General features: G+C 35.9%; 1 protein-coding gene across 8 annotated transcripts in view; it reads right to left on the bottom strand.

Annotated features, from left to right (window-relative positions):
- Nucleotides 1–22,547, bottom strand: part of LOC126967578 (syntaxin-1A) — an 83,542-nt gene that overhangs the window by 30,234 nt on the left and 30,761 nt on the right. For all 8 annotated transcript variants that reach the window (XR_007730034.1, XR_007730035.1, XM_050812110.1 and 5 more), the window contains exons 2-3: nt 17,984–18,067; nt 4,493–4,592 (exon numbers count right to left, since the gene is read on the bottom strand). Coding sequence is in view for 6 of the 8 variants with exons in the window: in XM_050812110.1 (XP_050668067.1) it covers nt 4,493–4,592; nt 17,984–18,067 (184 nt within the window). In the remaining 2 variants the exon portion in view is untranslated. The remainder of the gene's footprint in view (nt 1–4,492; nt 4,593–17,983; nt 18,068–22,547) is intronic.

Genomic DNA, 22,547 nt, shown 5'->3' with positions numbered 1-22,547 from the left:
TTAATAATGCTTATAAATTCGAAGCCAAACATCGTAGCCAGAGATTGCTTGCTACCTATGTTATAGGTATATCTCTGCGTTCATCGTATGATTATATCCTAGCCGACAGCCGCGATGGAAGCGCTGGGGAGTTCTAATTGCCTGTCTATTGCAGTGATGTCTCTATAAATATTGCCACGGCTATTAGTATTCGACGTTTGCGGTTCTTTGCGTGAACAACATTACTTCACGATTAACAAATAATTATAATCTTTCGTTCCTCCAGTTCACATAAGCATCTCAGAAGGGCTACATTCAATTTTATGCTCCAGAATATACGAGTTATTTTGGACACAATTCGCTGCGTACAAATGTCATTGACACTCCTTCTGGTTTTTTCTGTATTCTGAGGCTCAAAGTTGATATTGGGATACCGTTATACTATTATTTAAAGGCAACCAGCTGTGAAATAGATTAATAATTATAAAATATCATGGCAGAATCACGGTTTCTGATAAACTCGTGAAAAGTCTAGGAAATTCGAAAAATCGACACCCGTCGACGTGATAGTAGCAACTAACAAGGAAACTTACTATTTGAACTACAAATGTGGATACTAACGTACTGTAATCATGTCGTCTATCATTGCTTATCTTCGTTACTTTTTATTTTGATTGACATTTTTATGACCATGGGTTTTTGTAGCGATATTCTGTCAGCATCCCTAATTCAGAGACAAATATAAATACAACCAGACAACGTCCGCGATTCATTCATAATTTGAAAACGGACTAGCCGATATTTGTTGGATCAAATACGAAGCTAAATTTTCTAAGTATTATTGGGCAATAGTTAAAGCAATATTGGATTTTAAATACCCACGCGAACTGATTCAATACAAGTATTTGGGTTATCTCTATACTTACAGGCAGTAAAAAGCTAGTCAATTAAGTGGAGGCCAAGCGACGGATCCGGCCTAGATGTTGTTCCAGAAATAATCACCGAGATAACAAGTGCCATTTCTTACCCGTAGAAATCTAGCCGGGTAACGTGATACAATTAGCAATAAAGCTTCGCTGCTGAAGCTAATAGATAAGAGACTTTTAGAGGGTTTGTTCTATCTACTATCTTAAAGGAATAAATGCAATTACATGTCGGTGAATAGTCGGAGGAATTAATAGCGGAGTATCTTAAAGGTGAAATAGAGACAAGAAATCTAACATCGTTTACTGAACCTAATCATACATTGTCAAATTAATTTGAAAGTAGCGTTGGTAAATCCAATTTCGAACCAGATTTGCATACTTATCACATTTGTGTCAACAACACGTATGATGTATAAGGTAACTATGAAAAAACACCGATTGTATACTATTTAGTGTTGTGGCACAAAATAAAGAAACTTGAGATAGCTTTGACCATAAATTACCACTATCTGATCACGGTAACATATTTCATTCAGAAGAAGTTTTCTAGACCAAAACTTAGGCTTAGTCCTTTCATATACCAATGCTAAAATACAAATTTTGCTAGATGAGTTAGTTGGCAAAACCCAGAGTTATGAACAGTATTTAAAATGAATAAAAGTATACAATACACAAACAGTTGTAAGTTGTAATGCTTAAGGAGGCATTTTATCACATTTTGAACGCTATATTTGCTAAAACCAGTACCGGTCTACACAAGATACTCGGACAATATCGAAAATAGTTAGCAAAGCATTAATAATGTAATGTGTGTTTTTAACTCAAACAATCACAAACCTGACGCCCATAAACTGTGTGACAATGTATAATAACTAACACCCACATTAAATTGATTAATTACAAGTAATTTTAGCAATGCTTTCTAGCACGCAACATTCAAATATTTTACTACCCGCAAATTGTGTACTTACATTGAAATATTCTTTATGTAAGAAATGGAAGTATTCGTATAATTAAATTGCGTCGCATATAATCTTGCAAACTTTACCCATAGATAGAGACCTGGCACTGACATAGTTTCACTTGTATACCACAAGCCTTAACTTTGTCGCAAACATTTTGTACAAGTTAAATGTTATATTTTTAGCATGCATTATCTGTATTATAGCAACGCAACTTTTCCGTTCAGCGAAGATAAGAATTTAATTAAAATTACAAGCTTTATTATACGCAGACTTATTATTATTTTTTACCCAACCGAAATTTTCAATGTGGATATTGATAAACGAAACGTGGAATTTTCAGTCAGGGCAGGTATTACGAAAATTTAGCAATATTATTGTTGCAGTTTGAAATCATTATATCCAGATACTGATAGATTGTTTTTTTTTTCTATGGGAGTGGAGGATAAACGAGCATACGGGTGACCTGATAGTATGTGATCACCACAGTCCATACTCCTTGTAACACCAGAGGAATCACCAGAGCGTTATCTTATAAAGCAATAAACGTACTTAATATAAATTCGGAAAACTGAAAACACATAGGTACGTGGCGGGCGATGATTGAACCAACGATTGAATCAACGGTTGAACACAATGGCGATGATTGAACCAATGATTGAGTAAAGGGTTGAACACAATGGCGATGATTGAACCAAAGATTGAGTCAACGGTTTGACACAATGGCGATGATTGAACCAACGATTGAATCAACGGTTGAACACAATGGCGATGATTGAACCAAAGATTGAGTCAACGGTTTGACACAATGGCGATGATTGAACCAACGATTGAATCAACGGTTGAACACAATGGCGATGATTGAACCAATGATTGAGTAAAGGGTTGAACACAATGGCGATGATTGAACCAAAGATTGAGTCAACGGTTTGACACAATGGCGATGATTGAACCAACGATTGAATCAACGGTTGAACACAATGGCGATGATTGAACCAATGATTGAGTAAAGGGTTGAACACAATGGCGATGATTGAACCAAAGATTGAGTCAACGGTTTGACACAATGGCGATGATTGAACCAACGATTGAATCAACGGTTGAACACAATGGCGATGATTGAACCAATGATTGAGTAAAGGGTTGAACACAATGGCGATGATTGAACCAAAGATTGAGTCAACGGTTTGACACAATGGCGATGATTGAACCAACGATTGAATCAACGGTTGAACACAATGGCGATGATTGAACCAATGATTGAGTAAAGGGTTGAACACAATGGCGATGATTGAACCAAAGATTGAGTCAACGGTTTGACACAATGGCGATGATTGAACCAACGATTGAATCAACGGTTGAACACAATGGCGATGATTGAACCAAAGATTGAGTCAACGGTTTGACACAATGGCGATGATTGAACCAACGATTGAATCAACGGTTGAACACAATGGCGATGATTGAACCAATGATTGAGTAAAGGGTTGAACACAATGGCGATGATTGAACCAAAGATTGAGTCAACGGTTTGACACAATGGCGATGATTGAACCAACGATTGAATCAACGGTTGAACACAATGGCGATGATTGAACCAATGATTGAGTAAAGGGTTGAACACAATGGCGATGATTGAACCAAAGATTGAGTCAACGGTTTGACACAATGGCGATGATTGAACCAACGATTGAGTCAACGGTTGAACCTATTGTGCAATAGACGCTTATAATATCATATATATTGTTTGGAGAGACCGCTGATAATCTAATTACTATTACGTATTTTTTCCCAAAAACAAGTATCTATGATGGCGATGATCAAGCAACCACAATTACCACTACCATCAGTAAGTTAAAAGTTTTAAGTAAACTATAAAACACTAATAAGTCTTTCAAGATTTGTGCTCCAGTAAACCGCCTACATGTAGGATAAATCCATTTAAAGCTACAATTCATTAGACACACCCACGTATAGGAGACTAACAGGCCGTGGATGTAAAGGGCGAGATATTATTAGCCCCGGTGTCGATAACTGTTTATTTTTGCGCGATGACTTTTAAAGCTTCACATTTCCAGTTGCGTTGTTTTGCGATTTAATATTAACTTTCGCATCAGTGGGCGTGTACACGTTATTATAATATTGAATGCCAGTCGAATCGTATTACTTTCAGGCTGGGATTGCATCATATTAGCTGTTGGACTTAAGGTTAAAGTTAACAAGTTCAAATTTAACGTTATTTTAACAGTAACGCTGATTTTAACACAGACTGCGTAATGTGTTGCAATATCGTATTCCTTGGCATAGTTAAAGTTCGAGCAGTGGGATCTTAGGCTATCAAGTCAATATCGAATATATATTTGTAACTTTTGACAGGTCGCTATTTAACATCAACAAAAGCATTAACCGGCGAAGGATGGTTACGGTGTTAACAGTGAAATTCATGACGTCATCGTAAAATTGGCAAATGGTGAAACACATATTCTGTTCAACCGGTACTTTAAGATGTTCTTTATTGCTATAGATAGTTTATGCAACGGTTGCAATGCAAACCAGCCCCTTATTGTATTTACAAGAACATCTTTCAATAATGTAAACTGTTCTTTGACGGTTGTTAAATCTTACTTTCATCTGATTGAGGCGCCGACAGTATGGCACTGTGCTTTTTCTTCACTTCCTCGACGTTGGCCTGAATCTTGTCTATCATCTCTCGTATTTCTTCCACCTGAACAAATACAAACAATAATTAATCCATAATCCACCATTAATGTCTATACAATATCAGATATGTAGTGAGTACATTTTCCAAAGGAAACTGACCAATTATTTTACCTTCCTCTTAGACAAGGAAATACATAGTTTTGTATATAAATTACATATCGGAACCCTTTTGTGTTATGTTGAAGTCTCCTGAGGATGTCTCAGGTAGAGGCGAAACACGTGTCGAATTGTTTGAAGACTCAGTTTTGAGTTAAGAGAAATGTTTATTTGGATAATCATGGTTTTCTGCAAAATAAACCCTACTTCAATAAATTATAGAAAATTTACATATCAAGCGTTTTTGATGAAGTGAAAAAAAAAACATTCCCGATAGATTTATCTCAGCATTAAAACGTTTCATAAGCATGCTCTAGACTCTAACTGCAAACTAAATCACATAAAATAGAAAAACTTTCAACGCTTTAGAAAAAAATGTACAGCAATTATCTGGAGAGTGTGAAAGAGCCGGAAAAGTCCTCATTCTCGTAGCGGAGTACAATAGAATGGACACGCCAACGTAGGTTTCCTCAACTCTCTTTTCAGCAAAAATTAATCTTTTGAAACCTTGATCTTTATTTTTTTTAATTAACTCATATGTTTGATTCCCAACAACCCATATTCCTAATATATATTTACGTACCCAAATATAAATAATAAAATTGTTTGAGTCTGGGGCTTATATTATTATATACTACATTTAGTTAGTTGCATTTGTTTAGTACGAGGGGCACACTGAAATGATCGGGAATAGAATTTTTCTGATTGAGTTACAATAAAACCTTTTTTAGAATTTGAATACTGGCCTCTTAAAATCCTGAGCCCAAACGATTTCTTTACATTCCGTAGAATGAAAGATTTATTACGCAGTCAACTGTTTGCAGACCCCGAAGCAGCTGTGGAAGTGTACAAATCAGCCATTTTGTCAACATCAACTTTCAAACTGGAATGACCTTTTTAATGATTGGTTTGCACGAATGGAAAAGTGCATTAAGTTGAACGGAAAATACTTCGAAAAACAATAAAATACAATTTAGCAATACCGTGCATGTGGCTTTTCTTATTCCCGATCATTTCAGTGTGCCCCTCGTAACAGCTTGCAAGTCTTTTATTCGAGGATTTTTCTCTTTTGTTTTATGAAAGTAAGGGACGAGACGAGCATGACGTTCAGCTGATGGTAATTGATACGCCCTACCAATTAAAATGCAGTGCCGCTCAGGATTCTCGAAAACCCCAACAATTCTGAGCGGCACTACAACTGCGCTCGTCACCTTGAGACATAAGATGTTCAGTCTCATTTGCCCAGTAATTTCACTAGCTACGGCGCCCTTCAGACTGAAACACAGTAATGTTTACCCATTACCGCTACACATTTTTTTGACATTCATAAGTGTCATTTCCGTGAAAGTGATTTTGATTTGATTCGATACGGCAGCAATAAGCGCCGTTGTGTTACCCATAATCTAGCCGGCTTCGTGTGCAAAGGAGCCTCACACTGTACTCAATAAAAATATATTTGGCTCTAATCCGTGCCAAGAGATATTCTGTTTCTACAAAGCACAACAACAAGCATTAAAAATTCAAGATTCATTCCTAGATCTGCTAACGTCTCTACTAGCAGGGTACAGAATTGTTATTTTTAGCCAGTCAGTATCTTGTCTAACTCGTCTCCCATTTCAATAGCGTATCGATAAGAGATTCCGTGTTTTAATTAAATTATTTTTAAATTGTATTCAGTGATAATCATAGACTTCTTTAGTATTGTTGGACTTTTCGAGTTTTATATTATTGTCGCCTGATTAGTGTGCAAAAATATCAAAGTTTCTATTAATTACTAATGAGAGAGAAAAGCGAAATACTATTGCTTTATTTTTATTTAAGCATTTCCCAAAAATAAAAGTAGGATATGTCCTTCCATTTTGGTCTGCAAAATGCTTTATTCATATCTTTAACGGCATAAATGCTAACTCTTAAGTTGAAGGACTCGCTGGCTAGGATCCAAGTTCTACAATCTCAAAGCGAACGTACACTATACATATTTTATTGGCCATAAACAACATAGTTTAACATTTCAAACCTGGATTATGCTTTCTTTGTCTTCATTTCTTTCTTTTCAATGTTTATTCAACAAGTGCGGATATAAATATGCTTCAGAATTTTTATCACGACCATTGTTTTGTGCATGCGAATTTGTTGTTTTCGGCTGTTGTGGGTATTTTTTCTACGCACGAATCATTTAAAACGTTGTCTGCCGTTTGTTTAGTTTAATAATAACAGTTTAAGCAAATTACCGTTTTATTTTAAGAAGGGCCATTTTGTGAACAGCTATAGATAATATTATTATGCTAAAATCTATATTAGTTCCTTGTGTTAACCAAATGGTTAGGAAATGCAAATATGTTATGACTTAAGAAAAGTTATAAAAAAAAGGTATGGCTGTAGAAGTACTTATTTTCAGCCTGTTCGTGACCGCACATCTCCGAAACTACTCAACAGAGTTTCATGTAGTTTACACAGGTGGTCAGACTATGTGTTTAAAATCATTCATTGAAATCTAATATCTATCTGTATGTATTGAATAACGGTTACTTGGATTCTCTATTGCTGAAAATATGAAGAGCCTGAAGACCGACTATTGATACCGACCCTAATAATTTCAAATATACATTATTGCAATAGAGACCTTACTAAACTAATTGAGATAAGACGTTCACATTAAAATACTTTGTAGCCAAACTACATATAAAGCTGTTACCAAAACTTTAAAAAAATTCGATGGTACTTCCGATAATAATTGCTAAATCCACATGGATTTCCCCTATTTATTAATTACAACTATACCCTATAAAGCAAATCGACTCACTTAGTTGGACGGCCATTATCTGGGGCAAATATGTGACTGTAAATTTGATTAGAACTTGGTGTATCTAAATAAGCTTAGGCTTAATTCGCTAAATGTACTCGACAAAGTCTGATCGACTAATTCAATTACTATTCGCGCAATATCATTGGCTGCTGTTCGGAACCGCTGGACATAGTTAATACCCACGTAATATTATCTATATATCTTCAACCAAAATATCTAGTCTCTTAAGATACGATTTAATAATAATATAATAATAAATTCTTTATTTCGATCAACAAAGGATCATAATGTGTTAGTAACAAAATACCTTAAAACCTAGTGCTAGTACAAGATATCTTAAAATCTAAACCTTCCTAATCTAGGACAGGACCGACTTGTCAACATTGTTGACATGTATCAAACAGCAGTGGTTCAAGTACTGACAATCGAACCTGTGAGAAAATGCCCTCAGAATACCATTGGGGCTAGCCCGGATCCTATTCAACAGACGTACACCGCTTACGCATAGTCGCGTAAAAACAATCTACGCGTGCCTCAGCAAACATCCCCGACACTCCATTTAAGATACTCCTAAGTATCAAATTGAAGTAAATTCTCCTCAAGAAATAGGTATTACAAATGACCAAGAGCACCGATATTCACTTCACATGAGACTGTTGCCTGTTTACGCCTATATATTATGCTGCCAGCTGGTATACTATAACTATTGGTCCGTCTAGGTTTAAATAATAATAATAATATTGACACACTTTTTACACAAATTATCTTGCCCCAAGTTAAGCATCTATAGCCTGTGTTATGGGTTACAAGACAATGATATATTTAATACAATATACTTACTTAAACATACATAAATTCATATAAACATACATAAATACATTTAAACATCCATGACTCGAAAACAAACATCCATATTCATCATATAAATGCTTGCACCTACCGGGATTCGAACCCGGGACCTCTAGCTTAGTAGGTAGGATCGCTAACCACTCGGCTATATAGGTTAAATATATCATGGTCGGCTCAAAATACGAGGATTCCTAAGATATTAAGTACTGAAGCAAAATATTGAAAATAAAACACTTCATCAAGGAAGCAAAGATGTTAAAATACGCTAATTATATCAAACCGTTAATTGGCATTGAGGCGCCGATAAACTGTGCAGTTTGCCGAAGCAATAAGTATGTGGTTTAGTATAGCGCGGAAGTAGGAAACAGGAAGGCTAATACGCGAACCTGCTGACGCTTGCGCTTAAATTAAGTAAGAGTCGCACAGTATCTACATTTTTTTTAAATAGAGAAATTTGTTCAAAAAATAATTACCCAATTTTATTACAAGATAGATAATCGAGTAAAGAGTCCTTAAATATCTTTGATCTATACTAATAAATGGAGAGCCAGTTTTTTCCTTCGGTTCTACTGCGAAAACTACAGATGCAGCGTGTTTCTGAGAGGGTTTTCGTAATGTTTGTTGGTGACTACTTATCCGGAACATATGCTTTTTTTAATTTAGAAAACTATATATTCACAATACAAATAATTAAATAATAATTAAAAATACAATGAGCGGGCGCGTTGTGTCTCACAAGTCATCATGTTGTATAGCCAAAAGCCAGCTACTACTATGTTCAACGATAAAGAAGTTACAGCCATAAAACTATGGTAAATGAATGCGCTTGCCAAAATTCTCAGTGTCAAGTAATATATTTGGAAGCCTAGCGGGGTCAATAGTCATGACGTCATAAGTCTTACGTCTCAATTAGTGTCTAGTCTGGTCGCCCTGCTGTCGCCAATATGGACGTATCACGCATACGCAAGTCATGGGACACAGTACATTTAGAACAAGTATATCTCTTTAGGAGGTTATCACATCTACAAAATCAATGTAGTAGCGTCACTCGAATTAAATTATATTAAGTTTTGCATACGTTAATTTTGTTAACTTGTTTAGCTGAATAACGCGAGGATTTTTTCAAATGCAAGCCGAAAATGGCTTTAGGATCAGACTAATGAAAAAACCTAAACTCGGAGATCGCATTTCCACCTCATCAGAAATTATGAATTTGCTACTTGAGGTTGAGACGAGTGAAAGAGACTTGTGAACTTTGGCCATAGACTTAAGGCGAAGAGTAAGCAGAAAACACGCAAACTTGGGGTTTTTAGACAAGTTTTGTGGTGACAGTATAGCATTTCGAGCTATGAACACTATTTAATCCTGTTACACATATCCTTAAGTCTTATTTGTAGGTTGCTAATGCTTGCTGTTGGTTATAGTTAACACTGCCGAGCCTTTTTGAACTACCACATTACTTTGAAGTTAAACAAGTTTTTTTGGCATGGCGTGACGCATATTTTTGGTACTTCTCTCAGAAAAGTTATTCTTATATCTTGTACTTTTTTGTATAGGTTCATTTCTTCAGATTAGTAGTGAATAACGAGGATTGTAAGCATATAAACTGTTTTCCACGCAAGAATATTGGCTTTGTTACATAGATGGCGGGCCGGCAGCCGCGAACTCATATCGCTCAAGGTGGCATTTAGTGTCGCCTTAAAATATATTACAATTTTTATTTACAATGTGTGCGTTAGCATGTAATTAACTAGTTTAATATTAAAAATACCAAGGTGACTGTGAAAGAATAGTCAGTGACAGTAACAATAGCTTCGCTTTTCTATCTCGCTTCATTAGAGATGTTTTCTCTTGCACACATGTCTTGTCTATATATTTGTTAACTCTATGGTCATTTCTATCTGGATTAATAATCAGCTGTATATAGCCACTTATACCATTACTGTCGCGTGTCCCCAGCACATAAGGCACTTGTTTACGTGAAGTGTTCCACGTCTTTCGAATTTGGTAGGTATGTCTGACGGATTTGTATGATAATAAGGGACGAGACAAGCAGGACGTTCAGCTGATGGTTATTGATACGACCTGCCCATTACAATGCAGTGCCGCACACGATTCTTGAAAAACTCAAAAATTCTGAGCGGCACTACAATTGCGATCGTCACCTTGAGACATAAGATGTTAAGTCTCATTTGCCCAGTAATTTCACTAGCTACGGCGCCCTTCAGACCGAAACACAGTAATACTTACACATTAATGCTTCACGGCAGAAATAGGCGCCGTTGTGGTACCCATAATCTAGTCCCATAATGCCCCCTCCCGTTTCCCTTCCAACTTCTCGCTCGCCCTGTTGCGTCAGTTTGCAGTTTCATTACCGTTAAGTATATGTTGTGATATTTTTGTGCTATCGCTGGTTTGGTTTTATAAGTTAACGTTGTTAAGTTTTGGACTTTTGTTGTTAATAGTTCTGTAGTTTCTGTTGTTCTGTGTCGTTATTATATTTCTGTCAGAAAAATAAATTCTCTTTGCATTAAGCTTTTAATTTTTGCATAAGAATCAGCATCACAACACAACACCTTTACAACAATCAATAATACAGATAATAAAACGTATTTCATTTATTATTAATAATATTATGTAGTGATGCTTGGCCGCCACACAAGGCCCGGTTTATACCACAGCGGAGAGGAGATGAGACGAGAGGAGATAAGCCGCGAAGCGGTAAGGTTATTTCCATCAAAGCCGTGAGGAGATGTGTAGCGGGGCGGAGATGTGAGCTGTGAGAGGTCGAAATCAGTCAACTGATATCTACGAAAGGAAGACGTCCTCCATTTTTTGAGTAAAAATACTTCGCTTAACTACTAAAGTCGGTTCAAATTACGGAATGAAAGCGGGGGAAGCTAAGCGGAGAGGAAATAATGAAAAATCTGATTGGTTATCACTCCGCTTTAGTGGAAACCGAGCCTAACAAAGCTACGATGTGACGTCATCGACGTAGTATGACGACGGATAATATACAAATTTCCCCCAAATCAAACTATGGAATATGCTTGAGCGACTCGCGGTTTTGCACAGTGGGTACAGGCGTCGCGTCGGCCTTTCAGAACACGTCCACGTTCCCACATATAACATGCAAATGAATTGCGGGACCATGATGAATAGCAAACACACTCAATGCAAACGTCAGAGCCTTGAGTTACGTCATGACTTTTATTAAATCGCGCATAAGCATGGATTATTGTGTGGATGTATATTTCCCCAAGACTAAGTGATTATCTTATTTAATTTTATTCAACTAGTGGTGGTCGAAATTCGACCATAATAATTGTTTTATTTGAAAGGAGGACAAACAGGGGTACGGGTCACCTGGTGATAAGTGATCACCGCAGCCCACATTCTCTTGCAACACCAGAGGAATCTCAGGAGCGTTGCCGGCCTTTAAGGTGTGCGCGCTTTTTTTTTGAAGGTACCCATGTCGTATCCGGAAACACCGCAGAAGGAATAGTCATTGAAGCACATGACTTAGTGGAGATTTAAAACATCGCTAATATACCTACGCTTGTTAAAAATGGTATTCATAATCATGAAAATGGTATTCATAATCATGAATACTATTTAACATGCGATTGCATATAAGAGCTAAAACGCTCAATATTTCATCGATACAGCTGACGTGACTTATAGTAGCTAGGAACCTTCTATAAACCTATTTTAAGCAGTCGAACGCAAAAAAACATGGCCGACATCGATCAGCTGTTCGTTAAATAATGTGATAAATAGCTTCCCGCTCAAAGTTGTTGGATATCCGTCATAGATTGACAACCGACAGACTTCAAAACCTTGATTTTTGATTTTAAAATTATTTTGACATCCACTTTTGACAACTGACAAACCATTGACATTGAGAAGACGTCTGTTTCCATTGACAGTTTCTCTTAAATTAGTTAAAATCATGTTTTTTTTGTACGAAATGGCAACATTGCGTACTATAGAGACGTAGGTATTAGTTATGGGTGATTTATCTAACGAATATGAATAAGGAATTTTATCGAACGTTCGATATGCTTAAAACACGTTTTAACTAATATAGCTTTATACCTTTGAAACGCGTTTTATTATGAATAAGGCAGTAGGTGTCTTAAATTTCACGTTCCAATACTCTTCTTGCTGTGTGGCGAATTTTGGAATCGGCTTCTTCTCATCTATAGTTAAACGCGTTTTCTTGATTTTTAACCCTAGCGCTATTATTATAATACAACATGCGAGGGGCGTGCATTAAATAGTGATAAAGACTTGAAAACTCTTTGGAACCAAAATAGTAAATACTGGCTGGTATAGCTGGACCATGGATAATTACAATACATTTTTCTTTCACAATCTTTTTAGGAAGTCAAAAGTTTGTTTTCAGTTTATCAGAACGGGTGAAAACTGAATTGCGTTATTCAATGCTGAGACTTCAATAAACTACATTTAGTTTTATTAAGATTTCACTATGTCGTAAAAAAAATACATGGATTTTTATTTATTACAGAACTTACGGCCACATACGGCTAAGCACGTGCGGCGCTAAAACATTATATTTAAACGTTTAGATGCAACTTGGACCAGATTCCGGATCCTGTTACTATTATCGAGGTAGAGCCCTCGGATACACAGTCATCAAGGCTGAGTAATGTAGTCCCGTTTTACCCTACTGACATAGATCCCTATGACCCAGAAAACTTTTGATGCATAGAACTTTAACTAGGAAAGAGTACAGAATTTTATTTTAGGTGTAATACGAAACAAGTGCTCATAGAAAGAAGAGCTTGTTAAACTTCAATCCTGCCGCCGAATTCTACCTTCGCACGACACGCCACAAATTAGGATATCATGCCGACCATCTGGATATCCTCTACAGTGCGGATTTCAAGAAACTTTCCTGGAGGAATGAGCTTAATTGTGCAGTGCGGGCGATAACACATGGGTACCTTCAAAAAAAATACACCTTTCCCATAGCCCGCAATGCACCTGTGATTCCTCTGGTGTTGCAAGAGAATGAGGGCTGCGGTGATCACTTACTACCAGGTGACCCGAAAGTAACTTCTTTAAAAAAGAGTTCAATGAAAACATCATTAAGGCTGTATCATAAATAATTCACGTTATAAACCAAAACACCGCGTATGATAAAATCGTTAGGAAAAACCACCCCATATAGGCAAATACATTCGTAGCAATGTTGTTTGATCGAGTTAAATTATTATTATAACACGACGGGGTCGAGTATACATTCAATTTCCTCGGGAAATGGCCTGACCCAGCTTGTACCCAATTACTGCCCTTGGATCAACAATAATTATTCAACGAGGGAAAATAAAGCTTTTGTATAGATTTATCTTTGTAAATTGATCGGTTGTGTTATCACACGGGGTGAGAAAACATCGAGAGATTTACAAAGTTTACAATAATAATAAAACGGATTCAAGCCCAAATAAATGAACATGAACAACATTATTTTATAATCAAACTAGCTGACCCAGCAAACGTTGTATTGCCATAAAAAGTAATAAAAAAATTCAATGTTTGGTATTCAAATTGGGGTATAAAAAATAGATGACCACCGATTCTCAGTCCTACCGCCGTAGCTAGTGAAATTACTCGGCAAATGAGACTTATACTTACATATTATATCTCAAGGTGACGAGCTCATCAGCTGAACGTCCTGCTCGTCTCGTCCCGTATTTTCATAAAGAAAATCTCATACTTATCTCAAACTTAATGAATTTCAGTCTAATTACACTTTAGAACTGAAGTATCGATATCTAAAGATACGGATATTGGTTCTCATGCTTCATCTCTTAAAGAAACAGCAAAGTGGTATCCTGTGCGACAAGAGGTTAGCTGTGCTGAGCTCGGAAACAGATTTCATCATATAAAATTGTGTTAGTTCTGTTCGGCACAGCAACAATACGACTGGGAAAACAATGGCGCGCAACAAACAACAACTTTACCAGTAACAAAGTGTAGCAAATGGAGGTTAAATCCGAGGTTTCCTCTGTTGTGCAAACTGTACTGCAATCTGTGTTAGCGATGCAATCGCCGGCTATCGGTAAATATGCACGGTTCAACTGCTCTACGGCATTTCCTTGCGATGTAGCGGGCAAGGGTATTTTTTGTCACTATTTTACGGGTGTTATTTAAATGGTAAGCATAGTATTGGTATTTTTGTGAGCAGAAAAATATAATCTGTGAGCAGAAATAGCTAATTGATCAGCAGTTCATGGCCAGCAAACATTTCTAAATCAATCAGCAATTTATTTCATTCTGGATGGCTCTTATTGTTGTTGTACAGCATATTAATTATATTAGTTGCAATGAGCTGCTACTGCTTAATAAAATTTTAATTTGGTAAGCCTTCAGAGGGTACACAAAAAAGTTCATTTGAACGCCTAGAATTCATTTCTCGGACTCGCCGGGCGCTGCCGCGGCCCGCTACGCTCGGCTCGTGCGTTTAACTATTCTAACATAATTTTTTATAAATTATGGACTGGACAGTCACATCTCCCTTTTATCCAATCATTTCTTTCAATTGGCAATAAGACAAGCCACTAAAATACGCTGCTTATAGACACGCTTTATCTGCTGATCAATCATGAAATCATGCTAAACAAGTAGTTATTCTTCGGACTGAATGTTTACTATGGAAACTCATGTAATTGTAAGCTGCCTATTTATGATTTAATTTTTGAGCATTATCAAAATTATTTGTGGAACAAAGATTGCTGCCTGATGTTTTTTATTGCAAACAAAATCTTTGTATGCTGACCAAATTATTTAAATGCTGTTCTTTTGTGGCTCACTTATTTTATAATTGCTAAACATTTAATTAGTACTCCTATATTACTGTTCTGTCCACGTCGTTCACTGACATGGAAATGGACTATTACATATTCTTTGGACTTGTTTGTATATACGTGAGTATAAACAAAGCATCATTTTAGATATATTGTTATTATTGAAATGATTTGTAAAACGATGAAAATGTAAATCTTGATTTAAAAGAGTGACAATGAGTTTCTCGCTACTTCTTCACATTAGCTCAACCCTTTACGAAGTAGCGGTAAATTCGATAAGAAAAAAAATATTTTTTTGACATTAAAGTGATTTTGATTAGATTTGATTTACATAATACATACATAAAATCACGCCTCTTTCCCGTAGGGGTAGGCAGAGACCACTTCTTTCCACTTGCTACGATCCTTACATACTTGTTTCGCTTCGTCCCCTTTCATTATTCCTTTCATACATGCTCTCCGGTTTAGGGTACTCTTGACCTGGCCTTTTTTCAAGACGTCCCTGATTTGTTCTTGAAACGTCCGCCTAGGTCTACCCCTTCCAACACATTCATTCACACTTGCCTTATACACTTTCTTCGTCAATCGTTCTTCATTCATTCTCTCGACATGTCCAAACCATCTCAATTTTTGTCACAACATCTTCTTTCAGACCACAACGTTTCCTTATCTCACTATTTCTTATCCTGTCACTCAGTTTAACTCCTATCATACTTCTCAACGCTCTCATCTCAACTGCATTTATTCTGCTTTCATGTTTCTGCTGCTGTACCCAACTTAACAATATTTATAATAAATATAATAATAATAATATAATTTATAATAAACGAGATCTCTTGCCAGATTTTGGCGAGACAACACGTCCTGAGGATGACTCGTGTAGAGGCGAAACACGTGTCGAATTGTTTTTTAAAAACAAATATTGGCGGAATTAACACTAAAGAAAACTTAAATCATTTGTATAAGACTCCTAAACATAGAAATTAAACTTTATTCAATCGAATTTTTCCGAGCAAAATGTATTAATTGCAGCGAAGTCAGCGGGTCGAAAACTCTCCAGAGTAATAAGATAGAAATAAATGAACAGGGATCGCAACTGAAATTTAATATATTTCAACGGAGAAAACCACAACCGTGATGCAATTCAGGTTCGCATTTCAGATAAAAGAGGAATACTGGACATATTTTTTTCATTTCTCATACTCGGAAAGTAATGTTGTCTTGATCTGATTTTTGGATGGAAAATGCTGCTTCCCTCCATAGAGAGGGAAAAACTCATAAAAATTACTTTCCACCTAAGGGCCGGAATGAACGTCAAAAATAGAACTGCTTTCAGCTGTGAAGAGTGTTATGTAAAAAAACTAATTAAAAAAAAAACTGCGGCCATGTGACTTTCTAAACAGCCAGTGTGAACTTAGCACAAACTTGTTTGAGCGGAATAAGCCGCAACAATTACGCGGAGAGTTATATTTAAAATTTAAAAAGTCGTCATAAATTGTCCTAATTAGACAATTAATTTTAAATAGGTACTACTAATATTATGATATATTCCTCATATTCGAAATGAAAAGTAAAGTGCTACTCGGGCTATAGACGCCCTTGCTGCGCTCGGGCGTCTAAATACCTCGGGAAATGATTCTTTCGACCATCGGTTAACAATCTACTATATCATACCTACCTGAATACAATAAATTTTAAGTTTTCTCAAATTTTTATTTCAATTTAAGCTGTTTTGGTTTATTGAGGTTTCGTACAAAAGTCAAAAGCTCTCCAATGTTATGGGTAGCGTACACTGTTGTGTCACAAAAATCGGGTAGACCAAGATTTTATTGGATAGGTCCTTCGATCTCTAATGAAAGAGATGAAAATTCTAAAAACTGCAGTTAATGTTGGCGGTTATTTTTAAACTGTCACAAAACCTTGCCCGATAATTGTTCACCAGCGGATCGTTGAATTAGCTTATCATACATACATCATCATTTTAAACAAAATCCTCCGCCGAAATCTTTTCGCGATAAACTCAAAAACGACTTCACCGATATTCACGCTGTTTTCACCATGGGTAGCATGGTTCACGAGGATGGTTTTCGTATTTAATTTGTTAAGGTTTTGTATATATTTTTGAACACAATAATGATATTTTTTGGAGGTGTTCGCAAAGAATCTGCCATCTGGGAGCTTTCAAGGAAAACCCTTTGAGACATAACACAATATTAAAAATACGTTTTTGTTTCATTATTAACTCATTAACTTTGATCATAAATTTCCTATAGCTTTAGACTACATTAATATCGAATACTTACATATATTTTTCTATTGACTATCATCTAGTATACATTTTTTTTTTCAATTAGAGAACATAATAATATAGTTATTATAATGTTGCCCCACTTGCATTACAATCTAGCCTTAACTTAATAAGTAATAACTTATTAAGTTAACCCTCAACTGCTAGATAGATTAAACTAAGAATATTTCCATTAACACATTTCTTAATGTCTCTATTAAGGGGAAGTCACTTTATTCATGTGCCTTTTATAATATCACTATTTTTATATTGTATTACAATAATTCACTAGCACTACACTAATTCAAAAGGTTTTGTTCGTTTTAGTCTTCTTACTATATCAGTGTTGCCAACGAGCTGGATTGCCTCGACGTTCACGTGATGGTGGAGTCTATGTTGATGAGCTTCAGCATATTTTTGGATAACATTGTCAACAAACTCAATGTTAAGTTTCCGATGGAGTTCGCTGTTCTGAATGTACCAAGGTGCTATGTATCTAGTATACAATAAAATGATCTAGTTACCTCACTGAAGAACTCGTCCATGTACCCCGCCTCGACCGGCACGTTGACATCGTCAGGCCCGACGTCGTCATCATCACTTTGCGCCTGAAAAGGAGAGCTTTATCAGTTTCGAGCGATGTAGGAAAAAGCCTCGGCAAATTTTATTATCTTATATCTTTAAAATTTAGTTTTCAGGTAGTTTCGGGGGCGAGGTTTCAATTTTAAAAATGTAGTTTTATCCGTGTTTTAATGAGAAACTGCTACAATAACATTAGAATACATAGGTTAAAAATGCCACTTTATACAAGACTATAATAGCTCAGATGGGACATTGAGTGATCCGGAAAGCAGAAGACCTCGGTTAATATCCAAATGTCCTATTAGTTTTTTTTTGGTTCAAGTTTTGTACCTTCTTAAAAACCCGAGCAAGGCTCGGCCGTCCGGATAATTTATTTCTAAAATGAACCTTACAGCTATATATATAACATATAGATATGACGAATAATAATTACTAAACTACCCAAAATAGCTAGCTTATTACACGAAAAGATTTTTGAGAAAAAAATTAAATTAACGTCTCCTGGGGATGCCTCGTGTAGAGGCGAATGGTTGAAGCAGAGTTTTTTTTGTTTGGTCGCCAGTGACGCTCCTACCTACATACAAATATACTTAATGAATTATTAAATTATTTACATCTTATATTATAAATAAATATCTTTAAATTTTATTTTTATTAATGATGGCATTGTGAAATCCAACATGTTTCAGTATGACAGTGTGTTGTTACTTTGAGCATAAATAAATGTAGGTATCTAATTAGCGAAATTTTACAAAAAAGGGTAAAGGTATTCTAAATAGGTCAATAAAGATCATGTCGACAACTACCAGTGGGACGCTACTTTGCACAGGATGCCGGCTAGATTATGGGTACCACAACGGGCCTACTTCTACCGTGAAGCAGTAATGTGAAAACATTACTGTGTTTCAGGCGCCGTAGCTAGTTAAATTACAGGGCAAATGAGACTTAACATCTTATGTCTCAAGGTGACGAGCGCAATTGTAGTGCCGCTCAGAATTTTGTGTTTTTCAAGAATCATGACCGGCACTGTAATGGGCAGGGCGTATCAATTACCATCAGCTGAACGTCCAGCTTGTCCCTTTTTTCATAAAAAAAGACAACTCCATAACATATTTTGCATATCAATTGACGAAACATATTGGATAATTAATAATATTATGTTAACATCTTAAGTACAATCTTTCTTGCAAATAAAATAATTTCATTTCAATTTAATTTTCTTCATTCCATGCAACACGTGTGCACTGTAATGTGTTTTGTTTTAATTCAAATTCTTATTCCTATCGATAATTGCTCATCAGATTATGCCGATAGAGATTTTAAAATGAAACGCTGAGGATGCACCAACCACGGTTTCCTTTTTTCTCTTAAACTTTAATTTCTACTAACATACAGCAGTACTGCCATCTCTTTGAGGTCCATTTTGATACTGTCTCGGTGAGGTGTGGCTACTCTGGTGTCTATCGGCTGTTTTCCATAACCTAGCTATCCTTATTTTTACTAACTAGAGGAAGACAAATCTATCTTTTAAGCTTACTTACATTTCAATAACCTATCGACATAAGGCATTGGACTATAACTATGGAAATAACTTTAGAAAGATAAGATCTTGTCATTAAACGGTGATAGCAATGTATCCGTAATTCGAGATACGTGTTTGAAAACGGTCGTATATGGTGTCTACTTTGGTAGCTTACGGACACCACGGTGGCTCGACTCCGTGTCAATATAGCCTAAATAATATTAAGATAACTCAGAACATTTAGATAATTATGGATTTCCGCTAAATAAATCCAAATTCAATCAAATCTCTTTCACAAAAATTTAAAAAAAAATACTATAAGTTTTTTAACAGAAGATACAAAATTGTACATTTTAGGTACATCGAAGAATGTCTATGTGACTATAAATCATTGTAAGTCCTCTGATCAGAAATCTACTCTTAGAATAATTAGTTCTTAAGAATGGCACTAAGAATAATCGATTTTTGTAGCAATAACATCGCTTGGACATTTAAAGCACACACGACAGAGTATAGTAAATTAAATCCACTTAGTGGAGGCGACCGACAGACCGAACTGGCCATTATTTAAATTATTCGGGCGCTCGCCACAAATTCTCTGCTTTTCGGATGTCGGATGGATGGATGGGTGGATGGAAGTGAAGGGGAGCCTTAAAGGCTAGTGACTGACCGGAAACATTTAAGTAATGTCAGGCAATAGCTGTATTATTATGGAATTTAGATACTAGGTATGTGTTACTATTTTATACGATTTATTGTAAAATGATTTTTCATAGTGCACAAATCAAGTCATGGCATCACTTGTTGGTAGGAAACCTAATAAAAATCTTGCTTAAGAAAATATGTTGGAATTACTGGCATGGGCCTATTACTCACCGTACGATTTAAATTAAAATTATTACATATGAAATTCCAAATGAACTTATATGAAATAGGAGCATGTAACCTTATATATTTTTTTTTACTTTTTTTATGGAGTAGGAGGACAAACGAGCGTACGGGTCACCTGGTGTTAAGTGATCACCGCCGCCCACACTCTCTTGCAGCACCAGAGGAATCACAAGAGCGTTGCCGGCCTTTAAGGAAGGTGTACGCGCTTTTATTGAAGGTGCCCATGTCGTATCGTCCCGGAAACACCGCACAAGGAAGCTCATTCCACAGCTTTGTAGTACGCGGAAGAAAGCTCTTTGAAAACCGCACTGTGGAGGACCGACACACATCCAGATGGTGGGGATGATATCCTAACTTGTGGCGTGTCGTGCGAAGGTAGGAATATATTGACTTTCCCCCTTTCGAAGGAAACTAAGAGTATATTATATAAGTTGGTTAAGTTAGGTTTAGATAAGAGATATAAATATAAAATGTGTTTTTTATTTTATTGATATCACTATGAGAGTGCCATGTTCACTCTATGATCAAACCCTCTATAAATAAATAAAGATTTTAAAAAAGAAAAAAATTATTACATAGAACAATGACTATACAATATTTTCATTAGCACTTCTTAGTTAGGTACAACAATCATAATTATTATAAAATTTAAATTTATTTATATTTTATATTTATTTTAAAAAGTTTAAGAAATAAAATATTTAAGATACTAGCTGACCAGACAGACGTTGTTCTGTACATAATAAATAAAATACCGTTTTTGATGAATTTGTCAATAATTTTTCATTGTAACATAATAATATGCTCCTTGTTGTTATAATGAAATTGTTTCGCAGCAGAACTGTCAAACCGCGCGTCAATATACTCTCACAGAAAATATGTCCAAACAAAACAAATATTGGAAATAAAAATAATTATGGGTCCCAAATCGAAATAAAAACTATCCTATCTCTTAAGTTGGACTAAACTGCACTCCATGAAGTAATCCCCATTGAAATCCATTGAGGACAAACATTGTGACACGAGATTTATATATATTAAGAAGATGTATGTTAAAATGTCACTACTATGTAGGTAGGTTTATGTGAATCTAACGGCCTTTTTCAATAACCTATCTATCCTTAGTTTAACTTACTAGAGGAAGACAAATCTATACTTTTACGCTTACTTAAATTTCATTTCATTGACAGATAGCAATAGAGTTAGACTATAACTATATTGGACAAAAGTATGGATAGATAAGAACTTGTCATTTAACGGTGACGGCAATGTATCCGTAAGTTAAACTAAGCATAGATAGGTTATTGAATACGGCCGTAGGTCACAAAAGATGACACCTTAGATAGATTTGGTGTAAGCAATGTTAGGAACAAAACAGATCGATCGGAGATTACTGCGCTAGTAGGGAAGATATTCTGCTTATTCGGGACCGTGAACTCAAGTCTCGTGTCGAGACGAGAATAAGAAAAAAAAATGTTAAGAAAGAAGTTTTATAACCAAAAAAAATACGATTTACTAACGAGCCAAGATTTTTCGTTTATCGAACTCTCCACATCTAAAATTATTAAGTACGTTCTGGATAGTAATTGTTTAGCTGCTTATAATTTTAAACGTTACGCTAAATAATTAAAAAGAAACTTTAAAGAGCGTAGCTTTTGGAAATATGTATATCACCAGTGGGAAGCTCCTTTGCACAGGATGCCGGCTAGATTATGGGTACCACAAGGGCGCCTATTTCAGCCGTGAAGCTAGAATGTATGAGCATTACTGTATTTCGGTCTGAAGAGCACCGTAACTAGTGAAATTACTGGGCAAATGAGACTTAACATCTTATGTCTCAAGGTGACGAGCGCAATTGTTGTGCCGCACAGAATTTTTGTGTTTTTCAAGAATCCTGAGCGGCACTGCATTGAAATGGGCAGGCTGCTCGTCTCGTTTATTTAATAATTTAATTTCATAAAATAAATGTATTTCTCATTTTATATGAACTTTCATAATACCGGACTTCTTAACTCGTGCTTAACCGCTACTTGGGAGCGATTACAAACTTTGCCTACGCATCCCGAATTCGATTTGAGTTCGTCCAAGGTAGC

This window comes from Leptidea sinapis, chromosome 13 (assembly GCF_905404315.1).
Source record: "Leptidea sinapis chromosome 13, ilLepSina1.1, whole genome shotgun sequence".
Lineage (NCBI taxonomy): Eukaryota > Metazoa > Arthropoda > Insecta > Lepidoptera > Pieridae > Leptidea > Leptidea sinapis.
This window is presented reverse-complemented; position numbering and strand designations above follow the sequence as displayed.